A 25,137-nucleotide genomic window follows, 5' to 3' on the forward strand; every position below is an offset into this window, starting at 1 on the left:
CTTTCCATTACCTCATGAGGCGAAGCCCCTAGAGGCTAGGGGCGAAGCCACTAGTGTTAATATAAACGAAGAAAGCTAACCGTTACGCACGGACGGAATATGTTTCATGGTGGGTGGAAAGGTCTAGAACCCTTAGTGACACCAAGGGCAAGGCCCCTTGAAGGCATCATCATAATCATTATGGCTGACCTTATTTAGATCTTCCTTTTCTACCATAGTCCAACCGTTCTTCTCAAGGGCTGTTTTCTTACTACTATCTTTGGATGCACTGCTATTAATAGACTCCTCGGAAGTCTCGGATTTGGCACTAGAAAAAAATTACTTTTTTATTCATAGAATGGGATAGATATCACTTTTTGCTTACAGCGATAGTGCCTGTTTGAGAACAATAGTTTGAATCTTTTAGCTAAATGAATTTTAATAGGCTAATTCATATCAAAACAATGCATTTTGTCTAAAAAATAATCATTTTCAAAAAGTGAAAAATTAAATAATATTTTTTCTGCAGTTGCTATATCACTGATTATTTAATTGAATAAGATTCAAGTAGTTAAGATTTCAGTTAGGCAGCTTTTTCTGTGTTTTACATTTTGTTCAAAAAAATAAATAATGGTTAAGACAATAAAATATTCTTAATTAATTAATTCTGCCTTGGAAGCTTAAAATCTAAATTATTGTTACTGTCTAAATGAAAATAAATACAAAAACAAACCTTTCATCAGAAACTAATTCTTCTTTGGTTGCGTCTGGTGTGGTGTCTGGCTTAGCTGCGGCGTCACTGACGCATTCAGTTGCGTCACTGGTGTCTTCTTTTTGTGCGTCATTGGCTTCTTCTGTAGGATCGTCGGGGGGCGGAGATTCTAAAGAAACAAGAAACAAGGTGTACAGAAGATGCGAAGTAATATTTAAATTCAATATCATTGCTTTTTGGACGTTAAACAATAATAAATAAATGTATATAATAATTTATTTATTAAAGAACATCAAATGGTTCAAACACACAGGCCAGGGATCTAAATGGATAAGACAATGCCCGATAAATTGATGTATATCCCCAATAAAGATTACATTTAGTGGTTGAAACATTTGGACAGTCAATTTAATGTACCCACAAATTATAATTCAATAAAAGTCCTCAAATTGTTAAGCAAATGAATAAGAAAACGTCATTATAAAACTTTTGGGACTAGTTTAATAAACAGCCCAATGTCCCCTCCCTCCCTTTACCAATGCCCTTTATTGAGGTGGTATTCTATAAACTCACTCTTAAGCATGGACGTACGGACCCACTCAAATAGTAGAGTAGTTATTATAAAAGTACATTTGTTGTACTTTATGGGTACTATCTTTATTTTATTCACAAAAAATTGGCTCTAAAATCCTTTAAAATCGTTTAGAAGTTTTATGTAATTCGAACTTAAAGCAAATCCTAGATTAAGTAACATGTGTTAAATAATATAGTTTTACCTTGTTTTTCCAAAACCTCTTTTCCTATTTCTACAATGCCAGACATTTTTGTTAAAAAAATATCTGGAAAAAAGGTAGGTTTAACTTTTACAATAATTTCTTTAAAAAAATTTAGAATAGGTATTTCTAGTTTTTTCCTCACATGATTTTTAGCTTTAACAATGTTGTTCTTTCTATAGTACATCACTCATTATTCTGCTACACCTCAGCTTTCTCATTAAACGAAGTTTTTCTATAATTAGGGTCTGTCCATACGTCCGTACGTTACGGTTAAATCTTATATCTTATTGATTTAAGCATGTTAAAATTGTCCTATCGTTTTTAACTTTGCATGATGATTCCTGTATTAGTTAGGTACGACCTAAAAAGAATATAAAGAATATCAACATTTAAATTAATTTAAAACATGTTGCTCTTTATCTTTTTTGACAACAATTTATCTATAATACAAAGTAGAACGATGTCTGTCTGTCCGTCTGTCCCTTAAGATCTCGGTAACCACTGAACCGATCGGATTCTACTCTTCAGGGTATCTACCTATTGGTCCTGTGGTGGTTTTAAGCTATTTTCTTGGGGGGTGGGACACCCCCATCCCCCCACAAAAACCAAAAAATCCCCACCACCATTTTTTTTTTTTTTTTTTTTTTCTTTTTTTATTGGCTGAAGATTTTCTTTGTCCTTTATTTTTTTTTGTAGAAGATTTCCTTGGTCCTTTTTTTTGAAGGAGATTTCCATGGTCCTTTACGATTTTCGCCCTAATTTTTTTTATCACCTCTTGGGGCAAAGCCCCTAAAGGCTAGGGGCGAACCCGCTAGTGTAATACATAATAATTATCATTCTTTTCATATGATTTTTGTAACATTGATTCCTAGGACAACAAGGTACAGTATATTATGAGAAGCATCTTTAAAATCAAATACTGAAAATGTATCTAAGAATGATCTTTAACAGAATCCTGTGTTTTAGCAATTTTTGCAAAGAGTATATGTACAATTTTGTTAATGCCTTTATATTAATATTTTAACATTCAACAAGAGTACAGATTTTTAGAGCTTTTATGGATGTTGTCATCCTTGTTTTTAAAGTTTTCTGAAACATTCACTGCACAAATGTTTTGACAAAAAAGACAAATAACATATGTATATATATATCATAATATAAAAAAAAAACATTTTACAAGAAGGATGACAACATTGTACCTTGTTGCAATAGGAATCAGTATTCCAAAAATCAGAATAAATGGATAGGTAATTTTAACATACAAAAAATTTTTGTCAAAAAAGTAAAAATCAGCATGTTTTAAATTAACGTACGGACTTTCTGGTAATCGGTTATGGAGAAGTTGCGCTTTCTTAGTCGTACCCAACTGTTATAGGGATCATCATGCAATGTTTAAATTCGATAGGACAATTGTAACTACATGTTTAAATTAACAAAAAGAGCTAACTGTTATGGACGGACGGACCTAACCTAATTATAGAAAAGATTTGCTTTTAAAAAACAGAATGTGAATAAGAATACAAATCTTAAATGTTCCAAATACAATGCTTAAACATTATCCATATTTAATAGCTGAACTTTAATTTTGTTACTTTTAATAAACACTTTTTCACCTAATAATTTTAACATTAGGTAATTTGAAAATAAAGCTTTCTGCTGACAATTCAAAATATGAATTTTTTAACTTTGAAAGAAATTTTACTTGGGTAATCAAATTCGTCACGCTTATCTGAACTTACTTTTGTCTAGAGATATATTTGATAAAACATAGTTGTCAAGTTAATAGCAAAATGCGTTAACATTTATCTTATTTAGATTCAGCAGAAAATTTTAAAAAGAATAACAGAAGAACATAAAATACATGTAGGACCACTTCAAAAAATGTCTCAATGAAGATTTGCTTCGAATTGTTAACTTGTCAACGCTGGTCATACACAAGAATGACAACATCCATAAGTACTAAAGTAGTGAAACAAAAAATCACGAAACATTTCGGCTTTCATATATATGTAAATTTTTGTAGCGTGAATGACAGACTAACGGACAAAATAGATTATATACTGAGATGATTATATAGAATCTTCATAAAAAATATCATCCGTCTATCTTACATAGCAGAAGAGAAAATCACAATTCCTCTAAAACGCAGCTTACAAATAAATATTTCGATTAAAGGGTGCTTCGCTACTAAACAGACAGAAAATGTTTGTGTAATATATATTGAAAAGATGATGCAATTCTAAAATCTGTTTATTTTTAAAGCCACGTGGACTTACCTACACAAATGAGGTGTAACACAAATGAATAGATTTAACCTTTGAAAAAAGGAACTCAATTTTGAAAATATAAAAAAAACAAGAACCGATTTGTTTAAAGTAACATACCTAAACGATCTAGGTAATCATTATAAATAAACGTTCCGGGAAGACATTGTATATTTTTGGCAGCTTTGTGGAATCGGAGCCGGGAGCCGTCATATTTTTCTGGAACCGGAGCCGTAATTTTCGTTAAAAAACGGCTCCGGACTAACAAGCAATTTTTGTCTCATGATGAATCGTTCAAATAAAAACACTAATAAAAAAAATATATTTCGCTTTATTCAAGCCTTCTAAATTCTAATTGTTTGAGAGTTTATGTACAAAAACAGTTATATATATAAATATTCTCATTTTATTTATTTTTCGTCTTGAACAAAAATGTTTCGCGTAAAATATCTGAACAATATATCAAATCATAAACAAAAGATAAAAGAAAAAAATATATAATATATACCAGATTAAAACTGCATTTACATTGTCATCCACTAAAGGAAGAAACCTTAAAATGTCAATTCATTTAATCTCTATATGTATTACACATGTATTATCATTTTAAATACGCAATTAAGGTATAAACTTGAACTTTTCTTCAATTCATTTTGTAAAAAATGGATCGCCCAAAGCGTCCAAGGGCTTTTTTAAATTGGGGTATAAAAAATAGTCCAAAATCTTAGTAAAACTTAAAATTGATAATTATGATATATAGCCTAAATTCTTCACGGGACCTATGTAATTCTTTGAAGTCAAGAATTAAGTCTGTATAGTGGTTAGCGATTTCTTAGCGGACAAACGCAACAAAAATATCAAATCAATAGGATCAATAAATTATTTTTCTAACTAGCTAAATAAGATAAAATAATGTCAGTATACTTTATATCTTTATTAGAGTAGAAATTTTGTTTTCTGCATATCTTTGACCAATGATTTATACGAATGAAGCTTAATATCTCGAGCGTTGACCGCTAAGGCCCCAAATGAATATATCATTTCCGCCACTATGTAGGTATAAAATAAACGAAAATAAATCATTTTTCGAATGATTTGTGAACAAGATATTTTACCTTTATCAGCTACAATTCAAAACACTGTTTTTTTAGTCTTGTCAAAATGCTAAAGGCAGAACATGATTTCTTCTAATATATCTACAGAAATTTTAGGAAATTTGATACAGAATTAATTCAACAAAACACTTAAAAATTACGATTTTCTGTAAAAATCTTGCATAAAAACATGCTAAAAACTAAAATCTATAACTGTCACTTAAAATTAATAAAAACTAATTAATTTTTTCTTTGTCTTTGTTGCTAAACTTTGACATTTACTTATTATTTATTTTGGTTACTACGCAGAATTGGTTAGACTTAGAGAGAGGTCTGCTAAGTGCGCCCAGCTTTTCTATTTATTATTATTATTGTTAATCAGCTGATTTTGAGTAGGGCCATTCAGGCGGAAGTTTTGTTCTATTTTTAGACAGAGAGAGAGAGAGAGGAAATTAAGTTGTTTATTACTCTAGTCCTGAAAGTAATAACATAACGTTTTCTTATTCGTTAGCTTAATAATCTTAGTGATTTGTTGGTTCATTTAGTTGAGTGTCCAAACGTTTCAACCACCTATTGAAATCTAAAGAAGAATTAATTTTGTGTAGTACCTGGGGATGTACATCAATTTATCGTAGTTTTTACCAATTTATCAATTTAGTTATAGTCAATCCTCTGTAGTTTTCCTCTATTCATTAAAATAAAGTGGTTGCGCCCCCAGTGGCCTCTAGAACTGTGGAAGGGGGGGGGGGGTAACTATGGGATTTTTTTTGTATTTCCAGGAGTGATCGATATGTTATAAGGTCCCAAAATAGATAAAATTAGATATTCCTAGAATTCCCCTAAGAAAATTCACTGTGAAAGAAAGTGTAATTAGTCGACTAATGGTTTGTGAGATCTTTCGCTACATACATGCGCGGCACCATCCCAGTTGAGGAGTGAGATTCTACCCCATGCGAAAAATTAAGCTGCCCTAAATTACTTATCTGGGACGTATGAATGGCCCTGAATCGCCATACTGAATTTCAGGGATAAATATACTAAAAAATATAATTAGAATAAAAAACAGAATGATATTATCAATGTTCGGCTCACTTTCACCAATTTTACTGATTGAATTTTTCGTGGATTTTTACAATAATATTAGTGGCGGATTTTTGAAGATTTTCCTAAAGATTTTCGTGGATTTTGTGTGTATATTTTGCCCTGATTTTCAATCAGCTGATTTCTTATTCCTCTCTTGTTTTGCAACAAAAATTATATAACGTTACTAAATTATGTCCACTAACACTTTCTTTATGGAATTATGTATACCTGAAAAGTTTTAAGTTATGAAAAAGTAGATTTTATGCATTTTTAGTCATATTTTTTAAAATTTCGATCAGAAAATCCCTGCATTTTAGCTGTTGGTGTATTATTTGGCAGAAAAGTTGATCGTGATATGGAATTTTCTAGATAAGAAATCTGAAGGGCGACAACCTTTATTTCAAGATTATAAAGTGGATTTGATAGTTTTTACGAATATTTATTATTTAAATATCACAATAATATGATTAAATATTTATTTTCTTTCAGAATTTATCTAAAAAATCATATTTTTGAAACTTTTTTCAATAGATATTTAAGATCGACTCCTAAGTAAAATACAGTCAGAAAAGAAACCAAGATTTATAAAACTTTGGGTACCCTGTGAAGTTAGAACATAAACATCATTTTAAAATGATGCAATCTGCAAAACTTAGACTATTCTCAAGGTAAATTACTTTTTAAATTTGTCTGTTAGTGAGTCCGTTCGTCTGTCAAGCGGGAAATGTTATTTTCCCAATTGCTCTATTTAAGATAGATTGTTGATATTTCTTGTGAAGATGTCCCTTATCAAAGATCATATAATTCTGAGTTTAAGACATAGAGCTAGAACTCGAAAATTAAATCAATTACCATTGGTCTTTCCTTATATCAATGGATATTTATTTTTCTACCCAGGGAGGGAGCTCGACTGTTGTATATTCTTGAAGAAGGAACCACAACAAAAGTTCCAACTGCTTTCAAATTGAAACGATTCCACCACCACAAGAATTGCAGATACTTTTCAGGTCAGCATATTATAGAATATAAATTTAAGTAAAAAAAACAGCATTATATGATAATTACAAAGTATAGCCTTATGTAAAAGTAACAGGATGGTTGTCCGTCTGTGTGTGTGTCTGTGGATGAAGACATCACCAACCGCTTGATCGATTACGGTTCCTTTTTACAGTTGAGCTTTATAGGTCCAAGGAAGGTTTACAACTATTTTTGGCGAGGGAACTTCCTCCACCCGTCCAAGAGAAATCGCCTCTGAAAAAATACCCTTGATCACAATAACAGCAGTTAAATTATGTTTTAGGAAGTCAGTGTTTGGCATCCAGCGCTGGTAGCTCAGATGATTCAGGTATGTATGTATGTAGGGAAATGCACAGGAATTTACAATTGGGGGCTATAAAAGGGGAACGTGGTACGATCCAAATTCTTTTATTTTGTGTGATGAAAACGCCACTCTCTTTCGTACGCTTATGTATTATCCGTAGTTTGATAATCCCATAAAACAAGATATTATTCTAAAGATAATACCATTATAAATTGAAATATTTTCTAGGTGTAAAATACGAAAAAATACAAAATATGAGCTAACGGAATGTATTTAACAAAAATGATCTTTACAGGAGGTGTAGGCAGTGGAAAAGGCGGTACCGGAAAGTCGACCAGCGCCAGCGGAGGTGGAAGCGGAAAGTCTACAAGCAGCAGCGGCGGAGGAAGCGGTAACGACAACCAGCTGTCCTGTCCCAAGTGTGGCAGTCCCTGTGAGCATGTTGCAACTTTGATCTCTAGCACCAGGTATGCAAAGATTTGTGCGTTTTTGTTTCGTAGATTTTTAACATTTTGCTAAAAAATGTTTTATACCTATTTGCTCAGCTTGTTTCTAATTGATAAGATATGAAGAAAAAATGCATTTGTCTCCATAATATATCTCCCTAGGCTCTTAGCGAACCAACACACTAGATTTAGAAATACTCTCTAAATTGCTCCGCTAATATATTGAAATAATTATCCTTGTGAATAGATTTGTGAAATGTGAGAAGTGTTCTCACTTCTTTGTTGTCCTGAACGAGCAAGACCAGAAGAATAAGCAGGCTAAAGACACAAGGTAATTTTTTAAATATCAGGTTTCCCATCAAGTTGGTAATTTTTACTCAGTGGGGAGTGTTTCCATCCTAGAAAATAACTTTGAAGCGTTTTATGAGTAGCGGAATATGGTCAGTTCTGAAAACATTAGGTTCTATTAGTAATTGACAGTACACGCTTATTTGGTCAAAATTGAAAATTATAATAAGTTACATAAGAACATTAATTAGGTACCTACATTGTCGAAAAATATGATTTTTCCGAATTTCAAAAAAGAAACTTTAATTCGCTCTACACCTATCCTTATCTTGGGTTTATCCCTTTAGGTTATATTTATCTATCTGAAGAGTTTGCTTCCATGATAAAAAGTTATTAGTTTATTAGATAGGTACCTATTAAAACAATACAAATTTTTAGGGAAGTCGAGAATGGAAAGAGCCAAAGAAAGCCACCTCCTTATCCCAAGAAAATTTATGAATATCTTAACAACCACATTATTGGTTAGTATTTTAACTTAAGTAGCGTAGCTATATTATTACTAGGGAATGGACCAACTTCTAACTGAGTTACCATAATCCGTTTAAACGCTAGGATATATAAATCTAAAGATTATTGAAAATAAGCTTTTCTACAATACTATTATACTCGCCTACAGTTTAAAATTCTGTATTCAGCAAACGCGCTGCTTATGAAATATTTTTTTTTGTAAATATACCTACATTTAATGTAATAGGAATAGATTTATTTTTAAATTGATATATTTCTTTCAGACTAGGTGTACAAATGTATTTGTTGTTTACAACTATTACAAGAAGACTTTTTATTATATTCCTATTGATTTATTCCTTCCAGATTATTCTCCTAATGTATTTGTTATATTATAGGACAAGAGGCTGCTAAGAAAGCTCTGAGTGTTGCTGTGTACAACCATTACAAGAGAATTTACCACAATATCCCTGTCAATAAGAAGCAAGAAAGTTTGTCAGATCAGCCCGGCCGCCAACTTCCTAGCCATAGGTATTGTCTATAAATCATTTACATTGTTTAAAAAGTAAAAGGATCTTTAACTGTGTGTTTGTCTGAGTGTGTGTACCGGAGGATGTCGCTAACCGCTGAACCGATACAGTTCTCCATTACAGTGTAGCTTCTCATAGGTTCTTGACAGGCTTATTACTATTTTGGGGGGAGGTTCCCACTACCCTCACAAGAAAAGTCGCCAAAAATTCCCCAAAAAATATAACTAACAGCGTCTAGCGGCCTTCTTTTTGTTTTATGGTAAATAGCTGATCTTAACATAGATTGAAAAGAAAACATTTACGTGCCGCTAGAGGCCTTTAGGGGCGAAGTTGCCAGTTTTGGCTTTACAATTTTAATCCGAGTATGCATTGTAATGCCCTGCGCCTGTTAATGGAACAAACCATTCCCCTTTCTCGTACTAAGTATGTAGTGAATTATTTAAAACTTTAAAAAATTTCAGAGATTTGTTGCATATTGCTGGTATGGGCTCAGCACTTGGTGTTGGATTCAACCAAGATGGGAACAGCGCTAGGCAACAGACACAACAGCAACAACAACAGCAGGAAACACAACAGGTACAAATATTTAATTTTCCTGAATAATTCTTAGGGAGGTAGGGGGCATTGGGATGTTTAGTACACAAGTCCCCTAAGTTTTATGATTTTATCATAACCTTTTATAAAGGAATGAAATATTACCTTTGGATGAAAAATAAAGAGACCACGATTTTGATTATTTAGATACGTTTTATATTTTTTAATTAGACAATCAAAGAATAATACTTTAACTTTGTTCTAAAAGAATGCTTTAATTATTATGTACAAATATAATTTTGTTACACCTTTTCTTATCTATTATTTGGCTTAATAACTTTGTGGAGTTTTATTGAATTTGATTGGTTAGCTCTTGTATTGAGTGTCCAAACGTTTCAACAACTAATTGTAATCTACAAAAAGGGGTAATTGTGTGTATCATCATTGAGGTGAGGATGTATATCAATTTACCTACCAGGCTACCATTGTCTTATCCCTTTAGATCCCTTATAATTATCCTATATAAAAATATTTTAATATAATATTTACCCATTTATAAAACTAATATAAATTACCTCCCCGCTTCTTTTGATATTATATCTAATTGTTGTAGGAATCAGCCGGAGGCGACGCTCATGGATCCGACATCCTGGAGGCCACTTCTCACAACCTTAGGTAACTGTTTTCTTAAAACTATGCACTTCAAAATAATATTGTAAGATGATAGATTGCTTAGGTTTTTCGATGAAAATCGAAAATTAAATATGTAAAAAATTCTCGCAATTTGCTCTAAATTAATTTTGTACTACACTGAAAATGGACGACCTTTTCTTAAAATGCATAATTATAGACTTGCTATGCTTCCAAAATTAATCATCTTAGTTACAAGAATATTAAAGCAAGGATTGAAATTAATAAGACAATTCTATCATATTAATTTTTTTAGACTGGAGAAGTCTAACATCATGATGTTTGGTTCAACAGGCAGTGGTAAAACTCTGCTAGCTCAAACTATTGCAAGGTATTTTTTTATTATTCTTAAGTAACAGGATGTCTGTGTCTTTAGATAGAGGGACCTCCACCCTTCCAATAGAAATCGCCCCTTGAAATAAATCACAAAACCCAAAATTTGTTATCCATTCTTATTTCCTCCAAGTGCCTGTAGCCGATAGTATGATTTAAAGTAGTAAGCTTTTTTCTTTTTCCTTTTGGTAACACTTGGACCATCTACCTTCATAACTAAACAACCGCCCTAATATCTCAATTACTGAACCCCTTTGTATTGAAATAATGATTATTTAAGGTGCTTGGATGTACCCTTTGCTATTTGTGATTGCACAACCCTCACCATGGCTGGGTAAGTTTTATTTTTTTCATAGTTAGTAAAGAAATTGTAAGTAAAGATGTGTATAATCCAAACATTACCTGCTCCAAGTGGCAGAGACCCTTTTCGTCTGCCAGCAAATTGATTTTTTTGTTTTTTTGTAGGGACTTGGCTGTGATTATATTTCCGACGCTATTAGCTGATTTCAAAGCCCTGAGGGGAGAGTTACATATAGCTTATGCCTCCTCTATTCTTTTACTTTAATGTTATTAAATCAGCTTTATTTTAATTTGCAATACACTCGATTGTCCGCAAATTGTACAGTATCTTCGCTACTAAAAAAAAGTATAAGGACAGTAATTTTACATTTATTTTTAAAATGGTGTCCACTGACCTATCCCTGTAATTTAGTTATGTTGGCGAGGATATTGAGTCAGTGGTTGGTAAACTTCTTCAGGATGCTAACTTTGATGTGAACAAGGCTCAGCAAGGCATCATTTTCTTGGATGAGGTATAGTTATTTATCACATCGTATTATAGACAGCTTTCTGCGGATATTTTAATGAAAAAATATAAGATAAAAACGAGTTTTGTCAACCCCGAGGGGCCGAATCAAGGTCTAACAAAACTGGTGTTAATTATAAAATTATTATTTTAATATTCGTGGAAAATTAACTGTAATACAAGATGCTATACATGATTTTTCAGTATGTCTGAAAACTTCCTCTAATCCAACAGATATTAATCGCTTTCGAAGCCATACTCGAAAAAACTTATTTCCTTTTGTTCTTTCTGGCTTTCTCACTTTTAGAATTGAGATACAACCTAGAAATCATCCAAAAGTCAAGAATTCGCCTAGAAAGAATATGTTAGAAATTATATCAAAATAAAAACAGACATTAAAAAAACATTTCTTAGGTAATGATTTATGCGTTTGTGCACATAAGCAAAAATAACATTGAGAACTAGAATTATTGAATATTGACATATGTTTTTTTTTGTTTTGTACAGTTTATATTTTGCGTTATTTAAACATCAAGGTCGTTATCAACTTGAAATGGGTAAATAATAAATATATCTAGAATACAAAGTAGAACGATGTCTGTCTGAAGCTTAAGATCTCAGAAACCGTTGAACCGATTGGGCTCTTATTTTAAGGGAATATACCTACTAATGTTTTGGTAGTTTTAAGCTATTTTCTTGGGGGGGGGGGGGTGACACTTCCCCACCTCACTACTTTATATATTAACTAACGTCCCACCCCCCAAGAAAATAGATTAAACCGCCATAAGACCAGTAGATATATTCTCTAAGAGTAAAGCCCAATCGGTTCAGCGATTACCGAGATCTTGAGCTTTAGACAGACGTACAGACATCGTTCTACTTTGTATTATAGATTTTAAAGAAAAATGCAAAAATTATGAAAAAGGAAAATCAAATACCCGAATACATTAAAATTGTCACATATGTACTTACATTTTTTGCAACATATTCGCAAAATGCGCAATTTATCTTTCTGACTTTAAAAAAACTTGCTTTTACACACCCACAAAACCTGACGTAAATAGATATATTATTACTGGATGTTGCATCAGATTTTCCTGCACTATAAAGTGGTAATTTCAGTTGGCTAAATAACGAAACCCGCATCCACCTCCTTTACCCCAACCCCTCCCCTTCTACTGGATGAACGAACTTACCAATTAATGAGGTCTATGGAAGCAACCTTAATTGACGACTATTTGTCATAATATCCACGTATTCTATATCCATTCTGACGTGAATCTGCTGCTATTATATAATCATGTAGTCATTAGATGATCATTTTAGTAGCGCAGCTACACTACAATTCAAATATTTGACCGTCTGTCTGTAAGTTATACGAAAAGGAAACATGTTTTCTTCGGTGCATATGATTCAACTATCTTTTTAAATAAAACTTTTTTTAGATTTTCATTGATCCGCTATTTATGAATGTAATTGAGCTTGTCAAAGCAAGATACGTACCTATACCTAATGCATTTGTATAGGTTTAATGAAAATTGAATAAAATTGTTTTTCGTCTAGCCTTTCATTTGTGTTTAACCTATATAAACTTAAATAGCTTGCAAATTGTATCTAATGTATCCTAACTAGAAAACAAGGATGAAAACGATAACAAATACATAGCTCAAATAATTACATAATTAAACAAATATGATATATTCTTTCATGTCAACTTTATAATTCTATCTTAATTATTTTAGGGATTACCATTAGAGGGGGTAAAATGAGGGATTAAAAAAAATGGGGGAAGGGGGGGTTATCTAATGTCTAATGTATTTTCTAAAATTTAAGGGGGGGGGGAGGTAAAATGAACCCATGAACGTTTATGATTATCATAAAATGTCTGAAATGTTGTTCATACGGACTTTCTTGGATTAATTTTAGAGTTGATACCTTAGAATATTACGGAAAGAGCTATTTGATACAGACGTACAAACTTAACCTAATATAGAAAGCTTCGCTTAAACAAACCTGGAAATCTGCAAACATTTAAATAACTTAAATTTCTTTGTCTAAAATCTGTCTAAAGGACAATGGGATCATGTTAAGTAAGAGTATAAAAGGGTAAAAAAGATTTTATTATTTTTATATTAAGCGGTTGCGCCCCTGTAAACAAGAAGCACTATATTCGAATTGTAGGGAGATGACAGAAAAAATCCTAAAACATCCTTATTTAATTTAAATAGCTCAACCCGAGACAATTAAAATGATTAGGTACTTATCTACTCGAGTCTTATTTTTTTTTTGGCTTCACAATTTAACGAAGAGGTGATTAGTTTTAATGCTATTGTCATATTTATCACATTTTCTAACATGAGAGTCTCAGTGTAAAGGCTTGAATGACAACATCTTATTTAGGTCAGAAAAGCATCATTCAATACACACTAACACAACATGATTTATGATAGAAATATAACATTTTAAAATATTTTTTTTATACATATCTTTTCTCTATCTTTCCAATGCTTAAAAATTTGAAGTTGTACTTATAATTAGAATTAGTACAGAATTAAATAAAAGTTCTTCAATTGTCATATCCCTGTTAATGGATAAATGTGACTAAATTAAAATAATTAATTTAACTTAAGTGAGGATTTCAATGGATTTATTGGATCTTACACAAGATTATTATGTTCTTTGATAAAGTGAAGCTATAGCTGGCTAAAATAACGATTTCTCCCATCCACTCTCTTTGCTCCATCCCATCCCCTCCTATTGGATGAACAAACTGACCAATAAACAATGTCCATGTAAGCAAACTAAAAAAAACTATATCCATGAGGATTTGCAATGTTTACATTAGACGTTACAAAAAATACAATTCTTATAAAACTATTAACCTATGAACATTTGTTATATGAACGTATTTTTATCATTAAATAAATAAAGTTTTTTTGATTTTCCTCTTTTGGATCATAAAATGATAAGATAATGCAATGAAAGAAATATTGGAAGATTTAATTTTAAAAAGTTTCGTGAATTTTTTATTAAGTTTTTTATCTCATTATTTTGCCTTGGTATAAATTTTGGTTAATTTTTTAAAAATCTTTATTGGTTGGGTTCAAACAAGCAGTGTTTAAACTTTACTATCAATACATCCCTAAGGATCCTTAAGTAAAATGACTACTTTTGTCAAGGACGTACAGACAGTTGGACACACATTAACCTAATGCTAAATAGATTAGCTGCGCTGCTACAATCTTAAGGGCCTGGAACTCATATCTCCAGATTTATCTGTTATGTTATGTAGTAATACTAATAATGGTCAGAGTGAAAATAAACTCGCGGATTTTGAACAACATTTTTACATTTATGATTAGGTATAATGTAACAATCTATTATTTTAGGTTGACAAGATCGGAGCTGTTCCCGGTATCCACCAGCTGCGCGATGTCGGCGGTGAAGGTGTTCAACAGGTAAACATGTGTTCCAGGTATCCACCTGCTGCGCGATGTTGATGGTGAAGGTTTTCAACAGGTAAACATATGTTCCAGGTATCCACAAGCTGCGCGATGTTGGCGGGGAAGGTGTTCAACAGGTAAACATATGTTCCAGGTATCCACCAGCTGCGCGATGTCGGCGGTGAAGATGTTCAACAGGTAAACATATGTTCCAGGTATCCACCAGCTGCGTGATGTTGATGGTGAAGATGTTCAACAGGTAAACATATGTTCCAGTTATCCATTAGCTGCGCGATGTCGGCGGGGAAGGTGTTCAGCAGGTAAACATTTGTTCCAGGTATCCACCAGCTGCGCGATGTCGGCGGGGAAGGTAAATGGATCATACTTATCACAGAAGGTTGCGTGATTACAATCTGACAAATTGTGACAGCATTTGTCAACCAAGTGCATAGTCTATGGAGGGACTTGAACTCGGATTTCTGTCAACCAAAGCGTAGTGCGCTAACCACAACACTATGGGACTCCCACAATTGGACATATGATTCTCACCTCTAATCTCCGTGTGCATCTGAATCCTAATCGTGCAATCAAAGGGTTTGTTGTCTTATCGAGCGACTGGACACCGCAACTATAACTGTAAGACGTGGAGAATTTTTCAAGGTGCATGGAGGGGCGTTAAACCCGAAGCGTCCCAAGAATAACTTAATTGTTCTTTTATTACCAAAAAAATATATATTTGTAGGGTATGTTGAAAATGGTTGAGGGTACAATTGTGAATGTACCAGAAAAGAATAAAAAAAATATATTTGTAGGGTATGTTGAAAATGGTTGAGGGTACAATTGTGAATGTACCAGAAAAGAACGCTGCCAGAAAAACCAGAGGAGAAACTGTACAGGTACGTACGTGCATTTGGAGCATTTTGCTGAACATTTAGTCTCAAACTTTTAATAACTTTTTAGGTAACTTATTACATTGTATCTTTATTTTGATATGAACAACAGTGTCGTGTCCTAGAATATTTTTTTTGTAAGTGACCTCCAAGGGGGGTAAGGGTGTTTAATATTTATGCCTCAAAAGAAATTTTGCTTCGCACCCTTTCCCCCCTCAAAAGGAAGCTTGGACGACGACGTCCTTGATTTTTGTTTATTTTTTAACTTTGTAATATTTAGGTTGACACTACAAACATTCTGTTTGTTTGCTCTGGAGCTTTCAATGGCCTCGAGAAAATTGTTTCCAGGTTGAATATTTTTTTCTTCAGTATGGCTTCGAATCCGATGCATATCCGCTGGATTAAAAACCGGTAGAGAAATCCATACTATAATACCTACCATAATGTATCGTTGGGTATTATAGAGAATTTTAATTTTCATGGCCTTTTAACTAAACTAGAATTAGTCCTATAATTTTTTATTTTATTATCTACGGATATACAATACATTGCGATAAATAGCTATCCTGTTATGTGCTGAGCTATTCTTGAACTAAGTTATTATTGTCACCATACACTGCCTACAAATTAGATGAAGAATAAAAAAAATAAAAGTAGATAAAAGTTTGTATTACCTACTGTTTAATACTATCCCATTATTTAAAGAAGTAAGCTTTTTTGTCTGTAGCGAAGGATCTCGATAACCCCTTGCCCGAATTGTTTCTCCTTTACAGTGAAGCTTCCTATAGGTTCAGGGATGTTTTTATGCTATTTTATTTTTATGTCAAGTCTGGGTATGGTTTTAGGCTATTTTTCTGCCCTTCCATATCCTTCTAATATAGAGCCACTAGATGTTAGGGATGCAGCCGCTAGTTTATCTTAAAAATTACCATTGTGCTCATAGGCGGAAGAATGAGAAATACCTCGGCTTCGGTTCCTCCAGTGGTTCAAGCCAGGGCAGACGGGCGGCAGCACAGGCCGGTCAGGCTGAGGGAAGCATGTCAGATGAAGTTGCAGACCAGCTGGAGAGAGACAGGTATTTATTTAATTTTGTGGGATAACTGCCATACTAATCTAAAACTAGACATATATAGGAGGTGATTTAGAGGAAGGGTTTAAATTCAGAATGGTATCATATTAAAATGTGAGACACCTGCCATTAAAAGTCATGGTAAAGAACTTAAGAAGTTCCCAAAGTTTTGAAGCCAACGTGTTTACAAAACTTTGGATACCAACAATTTACAGTCCATTTTCCCTCTTGATTTCATGAGACACTGTAAAGATTAGGTAATAATTAAGAATTATTAAGCTGTGAGGAAAATTTAATAAAGTGTCAAAATCCTTATACTAAAGTAACAGGATGGCTGTTTGTTTGTGTGTTCGTACCGAAGGATCTCGCTAACCGCTGAACCGATCGGGTTCTCCTTAACAGGGTAGCTTCTCATAGTTCCCGGGAAGGTTTATAACTTTTTTCTTGGGGGGTGGGACACCCCAAAAAATGAAAAATACCACCCCTTCAAAAAAATTTAATTTTTTAAACTAAAATTTAAAATGAGGGGGGTGACATCAGCCCCCCCCCCAAAAAAAAATTTCCACCCCCAAACATTTTTTTTTACTTTTTCTTTTAAAATCTAAAATAAGAAATTGGATTATCAAATTCGACTCCCCCCTCCATAAGTGCCCCTTGAGGCCTCTAGGGGCGTAGCCGCTAGTTCTTATTAAAGCATTAATATCCAGAAAACTTTAAGGTTTAAATTATTTTATATTTCAGACAATTCTCTGAGGTTGAGGCCCAGGATTTGATCGAATTCGGAATGATTCCTGAATTTGTTGGCAGATTTCCAGCACTTGTTCCCTTCCATTCTCTCACTGAGGATATGCTGGTAAGGATTAAACCTGCGGTGCTTTCATGTGCTATAAATGTAGTTTAAACTATTGAGCAGGAAAAAAATATGCAGTTCCCTAAATTCAAGTTTAAATGTATTTCGTGCAACTACCCCTTTGCCATGTTTTCTTATGTTTAATGTTTATTCCCTCTTGGTTAATGGGAAAAAATCCATTTTTATTTATTAAATACCTATGAATTTTGTAAATAAATGTTAATCTGTTATTATTAAGGTGAGAATTCTGACAGAGCCTAAGAACGCACTTGTGCCACAGTACCAGATGCTCTTTGGCATGGATAAGGTATTCAAAATAGTTTTATCACCCTTGATGCTCGTTTAGACGCAATAATCCGTGTAACTTTTATAATTTCTAGTAGCTGAAGACTTATTATAGGATTCAATCGCATTATATATATAAATTGAAATAAAGATAAAACTGCCCTTTTATACCTAAATGCGTACACCTTATAACCAATTATGTGGTCGGATTGTACTGTGTTTCTATTGATCCAACTAAGGGAATCTTCATCTAGACTTACAATATTAAATGTATTTTATGATTCGTAGATTTTCTCAGGTGGTCGATATTTGGCCCAACTCACAACGGTTTAAGGGTGGAAATTTGGCAAAAAAGTCATGATCAAATTTTCTTATTTTAACTTGATATTATTGATTTGCAAACCCCAGCGCATGCATAATGGACAAGGAAAAGAAAAAATAACGTTTGGAAGTTTTTTTTTACTTCAAAGTTGGGTCAAATCAATATTTTTTGAAGGTCAAAAATCTACTTTTTATTTTCTACCTAGATATGAAAAATAATTTTATTTTGCATAAATATCTATTAAAAACTAATTTCGTTCATATTTGTTACAAATATATATACCAAACCAATAAATGAAAACATTTTTATTATATATTTTACCTTAAAAGTGTTAATTTTATGCTTTGAAATTAAATTTATGAAAAAATTTTCGTCATTTTTTTACTGAAAAATTTAGCAAAAAAATTAGTTTTCCTCATTTTACTCCTAGTTGCGCTACCGACCCCATACCAAACCATATATGATTCTTAATTTTGAGAATATAATACAACTTTAAGTGAAGTTTCCAGAGTGGGGTCGGTAGCGCAACTTTAAAAATTTTTAATCTGAAAATTGCCTGTAAAACCTAAATTTGAGGGGGGGGGGGGGAATTACAAACCATAACAGCAATCTTAATTTCTCTGTTATTCCATTACTATTAAAGATAATTGAGTAAAACTTTTTAAAATTAATCAGTAATTACTAGAGGAACAATAATTTTAAAGGAAAACCGCGACTTACCCGCAGTTCCCGCAAAAAAAGCCGCCGCCCGCAGATTTTAAAAAACAAAACATTTATTGCATATAGGTCATTTCTTTTTTTATTTTAGTGTTTAGGGAAGGTGTTTGCAACTCTAGTCCTTAGAAGGAAAGTGCAAAAATGAATTTTGTAGTAGCGTAGCTACTTTCAAATTCGCTAAGTCCGTCAGTCTGTATGAATCGATATGTAAACATCGTGAATTTCTTTGCTACGACTCAAGACGGTTGAAAGAAAATCTTTTTATGAACATTATCTGTACAAACAACCATCTACTGTAAGATTTATTTGGTCCGTCGGACTGTTGTTAATTCTCTTACAGACATAAGATATCTGTAGGGAAAATTGGATCTACTAAGCAGTTTTATTTTGTAAGAAAGCTGATTTTTTTGTGATGATTAAGCTCACCAACAAGCATCTACTCTTTAGTTCACTTGGTCCCCTCATCTGTCTGTAACACTCTAAGAACATTAAGATTTCAAAGAGTAAATGTGTTCGTTTCTTCTGTCTTTTTTTTGTAAGATATGTTATGATTTAGCTGGCAAATACTGTTTTAGTTTATTACTTGGTCTACCGGTTTTTGTTTACTGTTGAATTAAATTTAGTTTGATATCAATTTTATGATGGTTATCTTATTTTTGGTTAGATAGGAGGGGGGGGGGGGGGGCATAGATACAAAAAAATATTTTGGTCAGTTATGAGAATACTTTTTTCCTTTTAAACTCAGTATAATACCTTTAAAAACAGTAAAATTTTAACTTCTGGTTTGGTAGTAGAAAGGGGGGGGGGGGGGTGGCGTTGTTGGCCCCTGTAGGCCCTTGAGGGACAGTACTAAATTTAAATAGATACTTAAAATCACTTTAACAGTTATAAATCTATCTCAACCATAACATTTATAAATTAGTAACTACTGCTGCTTCATAACGAAATATATTTCAAAGAAAAAAATCTTCATTATCAATCGCATCTGTAATAGAAAACAACAACATAAATAAATGAAAAAAAAAGCATTAAGAATTATACAAAAATAGTCAAAATGTTAAAATATATCATAAAAAATAAAATTTTAAATTCACAGCTACTGTTTAGATCTTTACTATAACACAACCAAATAACAAATGAAGGAGAAGCGGTCAAACTGGCTGTGTAATAAGAGAGAGAAAGGGAAGGGTGTATAGTTTGAAAAAAATATTTTTTTAAAAACAATTGCAACTGCATTTTGAATCAAGTTCTACGATTTAACAATGGTTCAAATTTTCTAATATAAAATTTTTCACGGGCTAATCTTATCCAAGGATTATTACTTTTAAGTTGCTCAAAAGGAACAAATTGTAAATGACAAGGGTTGTGGCCATTTTGTGAAAAATGTTGTCCTACAGTTTTTACAGAATTTGGTTCAATTGAATTTTTGTGTTCTCTGAATCTATCCACTGCTTTACGTCCTGTTTGTCCAATATATTGTGGATGAGATTTACAAGTTCCATTATCTTTAGTACAAGTTATACAATATATAATATTTTCCGAATTACAAGTCAAATTAGATAAAATGGGAATAGTTTCTTTTGTTACAGAAGATACAATGTTGTTAACAAATTTAGGTGAAAATTTACATAACATACAATCATTACCACAATGTTTAAAACCTATCTTATTTCTGGAAGGTCTTTTGGGAACTAAATTGATACTTAAAATGGTAAACTATACAAGTAGAAAAATACACATAAGATACTTTACAAAAAAAAAATTAATCAATATCTTTAATGGGAAGTTCGATTATCCAGTCTCAATATTCATTTTCTTTAAGTTTAAAACGACCTAACCTCTCTTAAATAAATTATAAATATTAAAAAGCAGTTGTAAGTGGATAGTAAAAGGTGTATTATAATACTTTTATTTAAATATATAACTTTGACTCCAAACAGCCAAATGAGGTAGCAAATAACACGGCGGAATTCGGCGGTAGACGGCGGTTTCGGCGGGAAATCCCTATTATTTATTAATAATCGTTTATCTAGGGTAGTAATTGAATCAGGTTAAAAATTTGGTTCAATTATCTTTAAAAATAACAGAGTAGTAACAAAAAATATATTTTAAAAATCACCCCTTTTTGGTTACCCCCCAATCACATTCCTGTGCACGCACCTATACATGACCAACTTTAAAAAGTTGCCTAATGTAATATATTACTCATAACTTTTTATTTTAATGAATTCGGACTGGTAGAAGTGTAAATATTTAAATTTGATTAAAGCTATACCAAATTTCCACTAAACCCCTTAAATAGACCATAGTGCAACTGTCATTAAAACAAAAAACAAATGAGAGTTTAACACATGCAATACTACTGAAAGCCTATTCAATCAACGTTAATGGGACCAAGGAAAGAAAACTAAGTTGTGGGTTTTGTCGTATTTTCACAGTAGCTTTTCTCCTTTTCTAGCCCCTGCGGAGGGCTCTAGCCCTGCGGGGCATATTTGCTAACCCTGTGCGGCAATCATAAACATTTACTTAACCTAACCTTTATATTAACCTTTCAAAAGCTACTGTGAAAATACGATAACCCGCAACTTCGTTTTCTTTCCATGACCCCGGTTTTCTAATAATAAAATTATTTCAGGTTGAATTGAAATTTACAGAAGGGGCTCTGAAGTCTATTGCCAGATCTGCCATTCAGGTGATTTTAAGTTACCATGGAGATTAGGTAGAATGAGATGAAACAGAAATTTATATGAAGATTAATTTATCTTCTAATAATGAATACGCTTCAAGAGGCCTCTAGGGGCCTCTGAGGTTGGGGGTGGGGTGGTGGAGTCAACCCACTCACTTCCAATTAAAGTTTTAAAAAGAAATACACATGGCATGTATCTGTTGTGCTTGCAAATAGTTTTCAGTCGGTTGTTGATCTGCCGACTTCCCTACGGAACTTCAGAAATTATATTATTTGCCTTCTTATAATATGTCCTTAAGGCAATTGAATAAGTTACATACATAATGATTTATCTAATGTAATGTTTAATATTTAGAAAAAGACTGGAGCTCGTGGCTTGAGAGCAATCATGGAGAAACTTCTCTTGGATGTCATGTTTGAAATTCCAGGTATAAACCTTTTCATCTGAAAGTGAATGTTTTACCAATGTTAATATTCAAAATTTCGAAATCCTTTGGACTTAAACGGGCAAAATGTTAGTATATGTCTGTATGTTTTCCTATTTGGCAGAGGTATGTTTACCGTTTTTCATTATTTTCCAGTCATTCTAGGTGTATTAATCTCTCTAAGCATCCTTAATGATTAGCATGTCTGTCTTTATCAAATTTATTTTTATTTATTTATAAAAAAAAGCCTTTAAAAATATTGCTAGGATCTGCAATCCGCAAAGAAATAATCCACAATCCGCGGATTAATCCGCCTTTTTGATGGGTTTTGTAAGAATCCGAATCCGATTCAAACATTCGGCGGATGCCAGCCCTGAAAAATCGATGGTAATTAACTATTTGTTCAGGCTCCAATGTAGAATCCGTGATTGTAACCGAAGAGGCAGTTATGGGCAACAGTGCTCCTGACTTCACCTATACTGAGGTAATCACAAGTTTAGAATAGCGCAGCTTCTCTATACGTTGATAATGAATGTACGTCCATTGGTGGAATTTTAAGCTTCACTTTTAATGAAGTAATGTCTAGTATTAAAAGAGCAGCTATTCTAAATGTTGGGTATGTTCGTTCATTGGTGGGATTTTAAGCTTCACCTTTAATGTAGTAATATCAAGTTTTAAAAGCGCAGCTACTCGAAACGTTGGGTGGTATGTCTGTTTAAACTACATCTATAGGACATTTATATTTGAAACAATTTCAATTTTCTACCATGTAGTTTTAAAAATGTTAAGACTCGAAAATCATTTTTTTTTAATATATCCATTTATGCAACATAAATGGCTGTCCTGTTTTTACAAAAACAGCATGATGGCTATTTTGGTGGTGCCAAATTGATTGCTACTTATTGTACTACAAAATTGTATATGTTAGATGGTATTCTTGTAACTTTTGCTTGCAATCAAACTTTTTAAATGTACTTCATCCTTTTATGTTTTTAGGACAAGGAGAATGAAGAAACCGACCAGACCAACGACGACCTTCAGAGAGCATCCGCGTGATTGATTGATTGGTTGATAAGCAACGGCTTCCTTGAGTTAAAGCCTGCACAGAGCTCGGGCTGAAATATAAATATTAATTTTTGTCACTATTGTACTTCTTAGGGAAATAAAATATTAAAAATTGGAGATTTAGGAAAATTTAGAAGACAAGATATAGATTTTTACTTCCTTTATTGGTAACAATAGCTTCTCTATTTTCAATACAATTTTTTTTTAAAAATAATAAATTCTATTTTCAAAGTTTAAGATATAAAAGTCTATCTTTGGAGGTCTTATTTATAGCTCGGGTAACTTTTGATTAATTTTTTTGACAAAAATAAGTCTATTGGCGTGCTGTAGGGGGGTGTAAACCCCCTTCCCCCCCTTAAATATGAAAATTTGAAGGCATACTTTCTTATTCAGCCCCCTTGGTTTTACTCCCCTTTATTAAATTACAGTGCACGCCACCACTATTATAGTCTTCATCCCCTGCTATATTAAATTGTTAATTGATATAAGTCAATATAAACTTAAGTTTAGAATAGCAGCACTTTCAAAAATAATGTAAAAATTTAAGTAAAAATGTATTTCAAAAACGCACCTTTTTTGCCTTCTCATAAAACTCATAAACAAAAAAACGTCATAAATCATAAATTTAAAAAAAATTAAATTATGTTTTTTTTTATAAAAATCTTTCTTCTAGTCTTAATAATAATTTTAAAATTTTACTAAAAGGTTAAGTCAATGCAATTTAAACAAAAAATATTTACGAAAATAAAATTAATTCATATAGGTATATTTAATGCATGGCTGTTAGTGTTAGTTTCCTAATACCAATATTTAGGTATTTATTATTTGCTTTGTTATTATATTAACTATTAATTTATGTAAAAATATAATCTATTATGAAAGTTGAATATGAAAAGAAAAAAGTATTTATTTTATATGGCTCCATTATGCATTCTGATTAAAATGTAAATCAAAAGAAAATTGTTGGCTGATCTAACTATTTGCTTGATCTATTCATTTATTTTTAACTTACTTTTTAAAATAAATTTTTCTCGAATAACCTAAATTTAATGTTTAAAAAAATCTTGTTTTTGCACTGAAACGTTTTTTATGTAAATTTTTTTTGAGAATATTTGGGTTTTGTATTGTTATTTTTCATATTTAAATGTTACTGTAAAGTAATAAATTTACCTTTGAATAAACAAATAAGAGACAATAAATTTCATTATTTAGATACGTTTTAATACATTTTTTTACAGAAAGAATAGACAGAAACTTAAAAATCACTTACCACCTTCGGCGAGGATGGTCATTTTTTTAGGTCCAATTTTGATAAACTTCCCAAGGTCCTAGTTGAACGCCCTCTTAGGATTTGGTAGACTTTTCAAAAAACCTGCAAAAATTACCGCCTTCATCCCGCCTTACCCTATTAATTTTTGGATTGGGTCTTATTATGTGTGGAACAAAAATTTCCAACTCCAGGAAGAGAGGGGATAATGAACTGTAAATAATACTGCCCCCTAAAGTATAACATACTATATATATTTGTTGGGTTCTTACTTTTTCTTAACTACACAGAAACAGACAATGGCCAATAAATTGATGTGTATCTCCAATGATTTATACACAAAATTACCCTTTTTGTTGATTACAATTAGTGGTTGAATCAACCAATCAAATTTCTATAAAAGTCCACAAAGTTGTTAATCCAACAGATAGGAAAATGTTATAAAATTTTAAGGTCTAGTGTAATAAACAGACCATTGTCCCCTTTCTTCCTTCCTAATCTAAAGCCCCTTGATAAAAAGAACTGTGTTATCTTTAAAAAAACTTGACAATGGTATTAAAACAAAAAGTTTAGAATATTTTATCACCAACTAATGATAGTTATATCAGAATATATTTAAGATTATGTTTCTAGTATTAATCTTCGGATTGAATCTTAATATGTGTCGACCATAAGTTTTAAATTCCAGGAAGATTAGGGACAATAGACTCTTGTTGTTGTTGTAGTAGCCACAACCCAGCTCTCATCCATTTTCGT

At 32.2% G+C, this 25,137-nt stretch overlaps 2 protein-coding genes across 5 annotated transcripts in view; one reads left to right on the forward strand and one right to left on the reverse strand.

The window, feature by feature from the left end:
* The window catches only part of LOC145333817 (uncharacterized), a 29,715-nt gene extending 28,132 nt beyond the window's left edge, over positions 1-1,583 (reverse strand). For all 4 annotated transcript variants that reach the window (XM_080179062.1, XM_080179064.1, XM_080179063.1 and 1 more), the window contains exons 1-3: positions 1,468-1,583; positions 713-860; positions 190-307 (exon numbers count right to left, since the gene is read on the reverse strand). In XM_080179062.1, coding sequence (XP_080035188.1) covers positions 190-307; positions 713-860; positions 1,468-1,513 — 312 coding nt within the window. In that variant the 5' untranslated portion in view covers positions 1,514-1,583. The remainder of the gene's footprint in view (positions 1-189; positions 308-712; positions 861-1,467) is intronic.
* A 4,604-nt stretch (positions 1,584-6,187) lies between these two features.
* ClpX (Caseinolytic protease chaperone subunit) lies at positions 6,188-24,325 on the forward strand. The gene is made up of 22 exons (XM_080179065.1): positions 6,188-6,576; positions 6,806-6,915; positions 7,209-7,253; positions 7,525-7,696; positions 7,923-8,006; positions 8,402-8,484; positions 8,869-9,001; positions 9,462-9,576; positions 10,148-10,209; positions 10,481-10,555; positions 10,838-10,891; positions 11,270-11,369; positions 14,752-14,820; positions 15,618-15,701; positions 15,976-16,043; positions 16,639-16,770; positions 17,506-17,617; positions 17,853-17,921; positions 21,574-21,630; positions 21,980-22,052; positions 22,457-22,533; positions 23,046-24,325. The coding sequence occupies exons 1-22, from the start codon at positions 6,542-6,544 to the stop codon at positions 23,103-23,105; spliced, it is 1,869 nt and encodes a 622-aa protein (XP_080035191.1). The 5' UTR covers positions 6,188-6,541; the 3' UTR covers positions 23,106-24,325.
* Positions 24,326-25,137: the final 812 nt, after the last annotated feature.

This window comes from Acartia tonsa, chromosome 12, assembly GCF_053477335.1.
Source record: "Acartia tonsa isolate MP-2025a chromosome 12, ASM5347733v1, whole genome shotgun sequence".
Lineage (NCBI taxonomy): Eukaryota > Metazoa > Arthropoda > Copepoda > Calanoida > Acartiidae > Acartia > Acartia tonsa.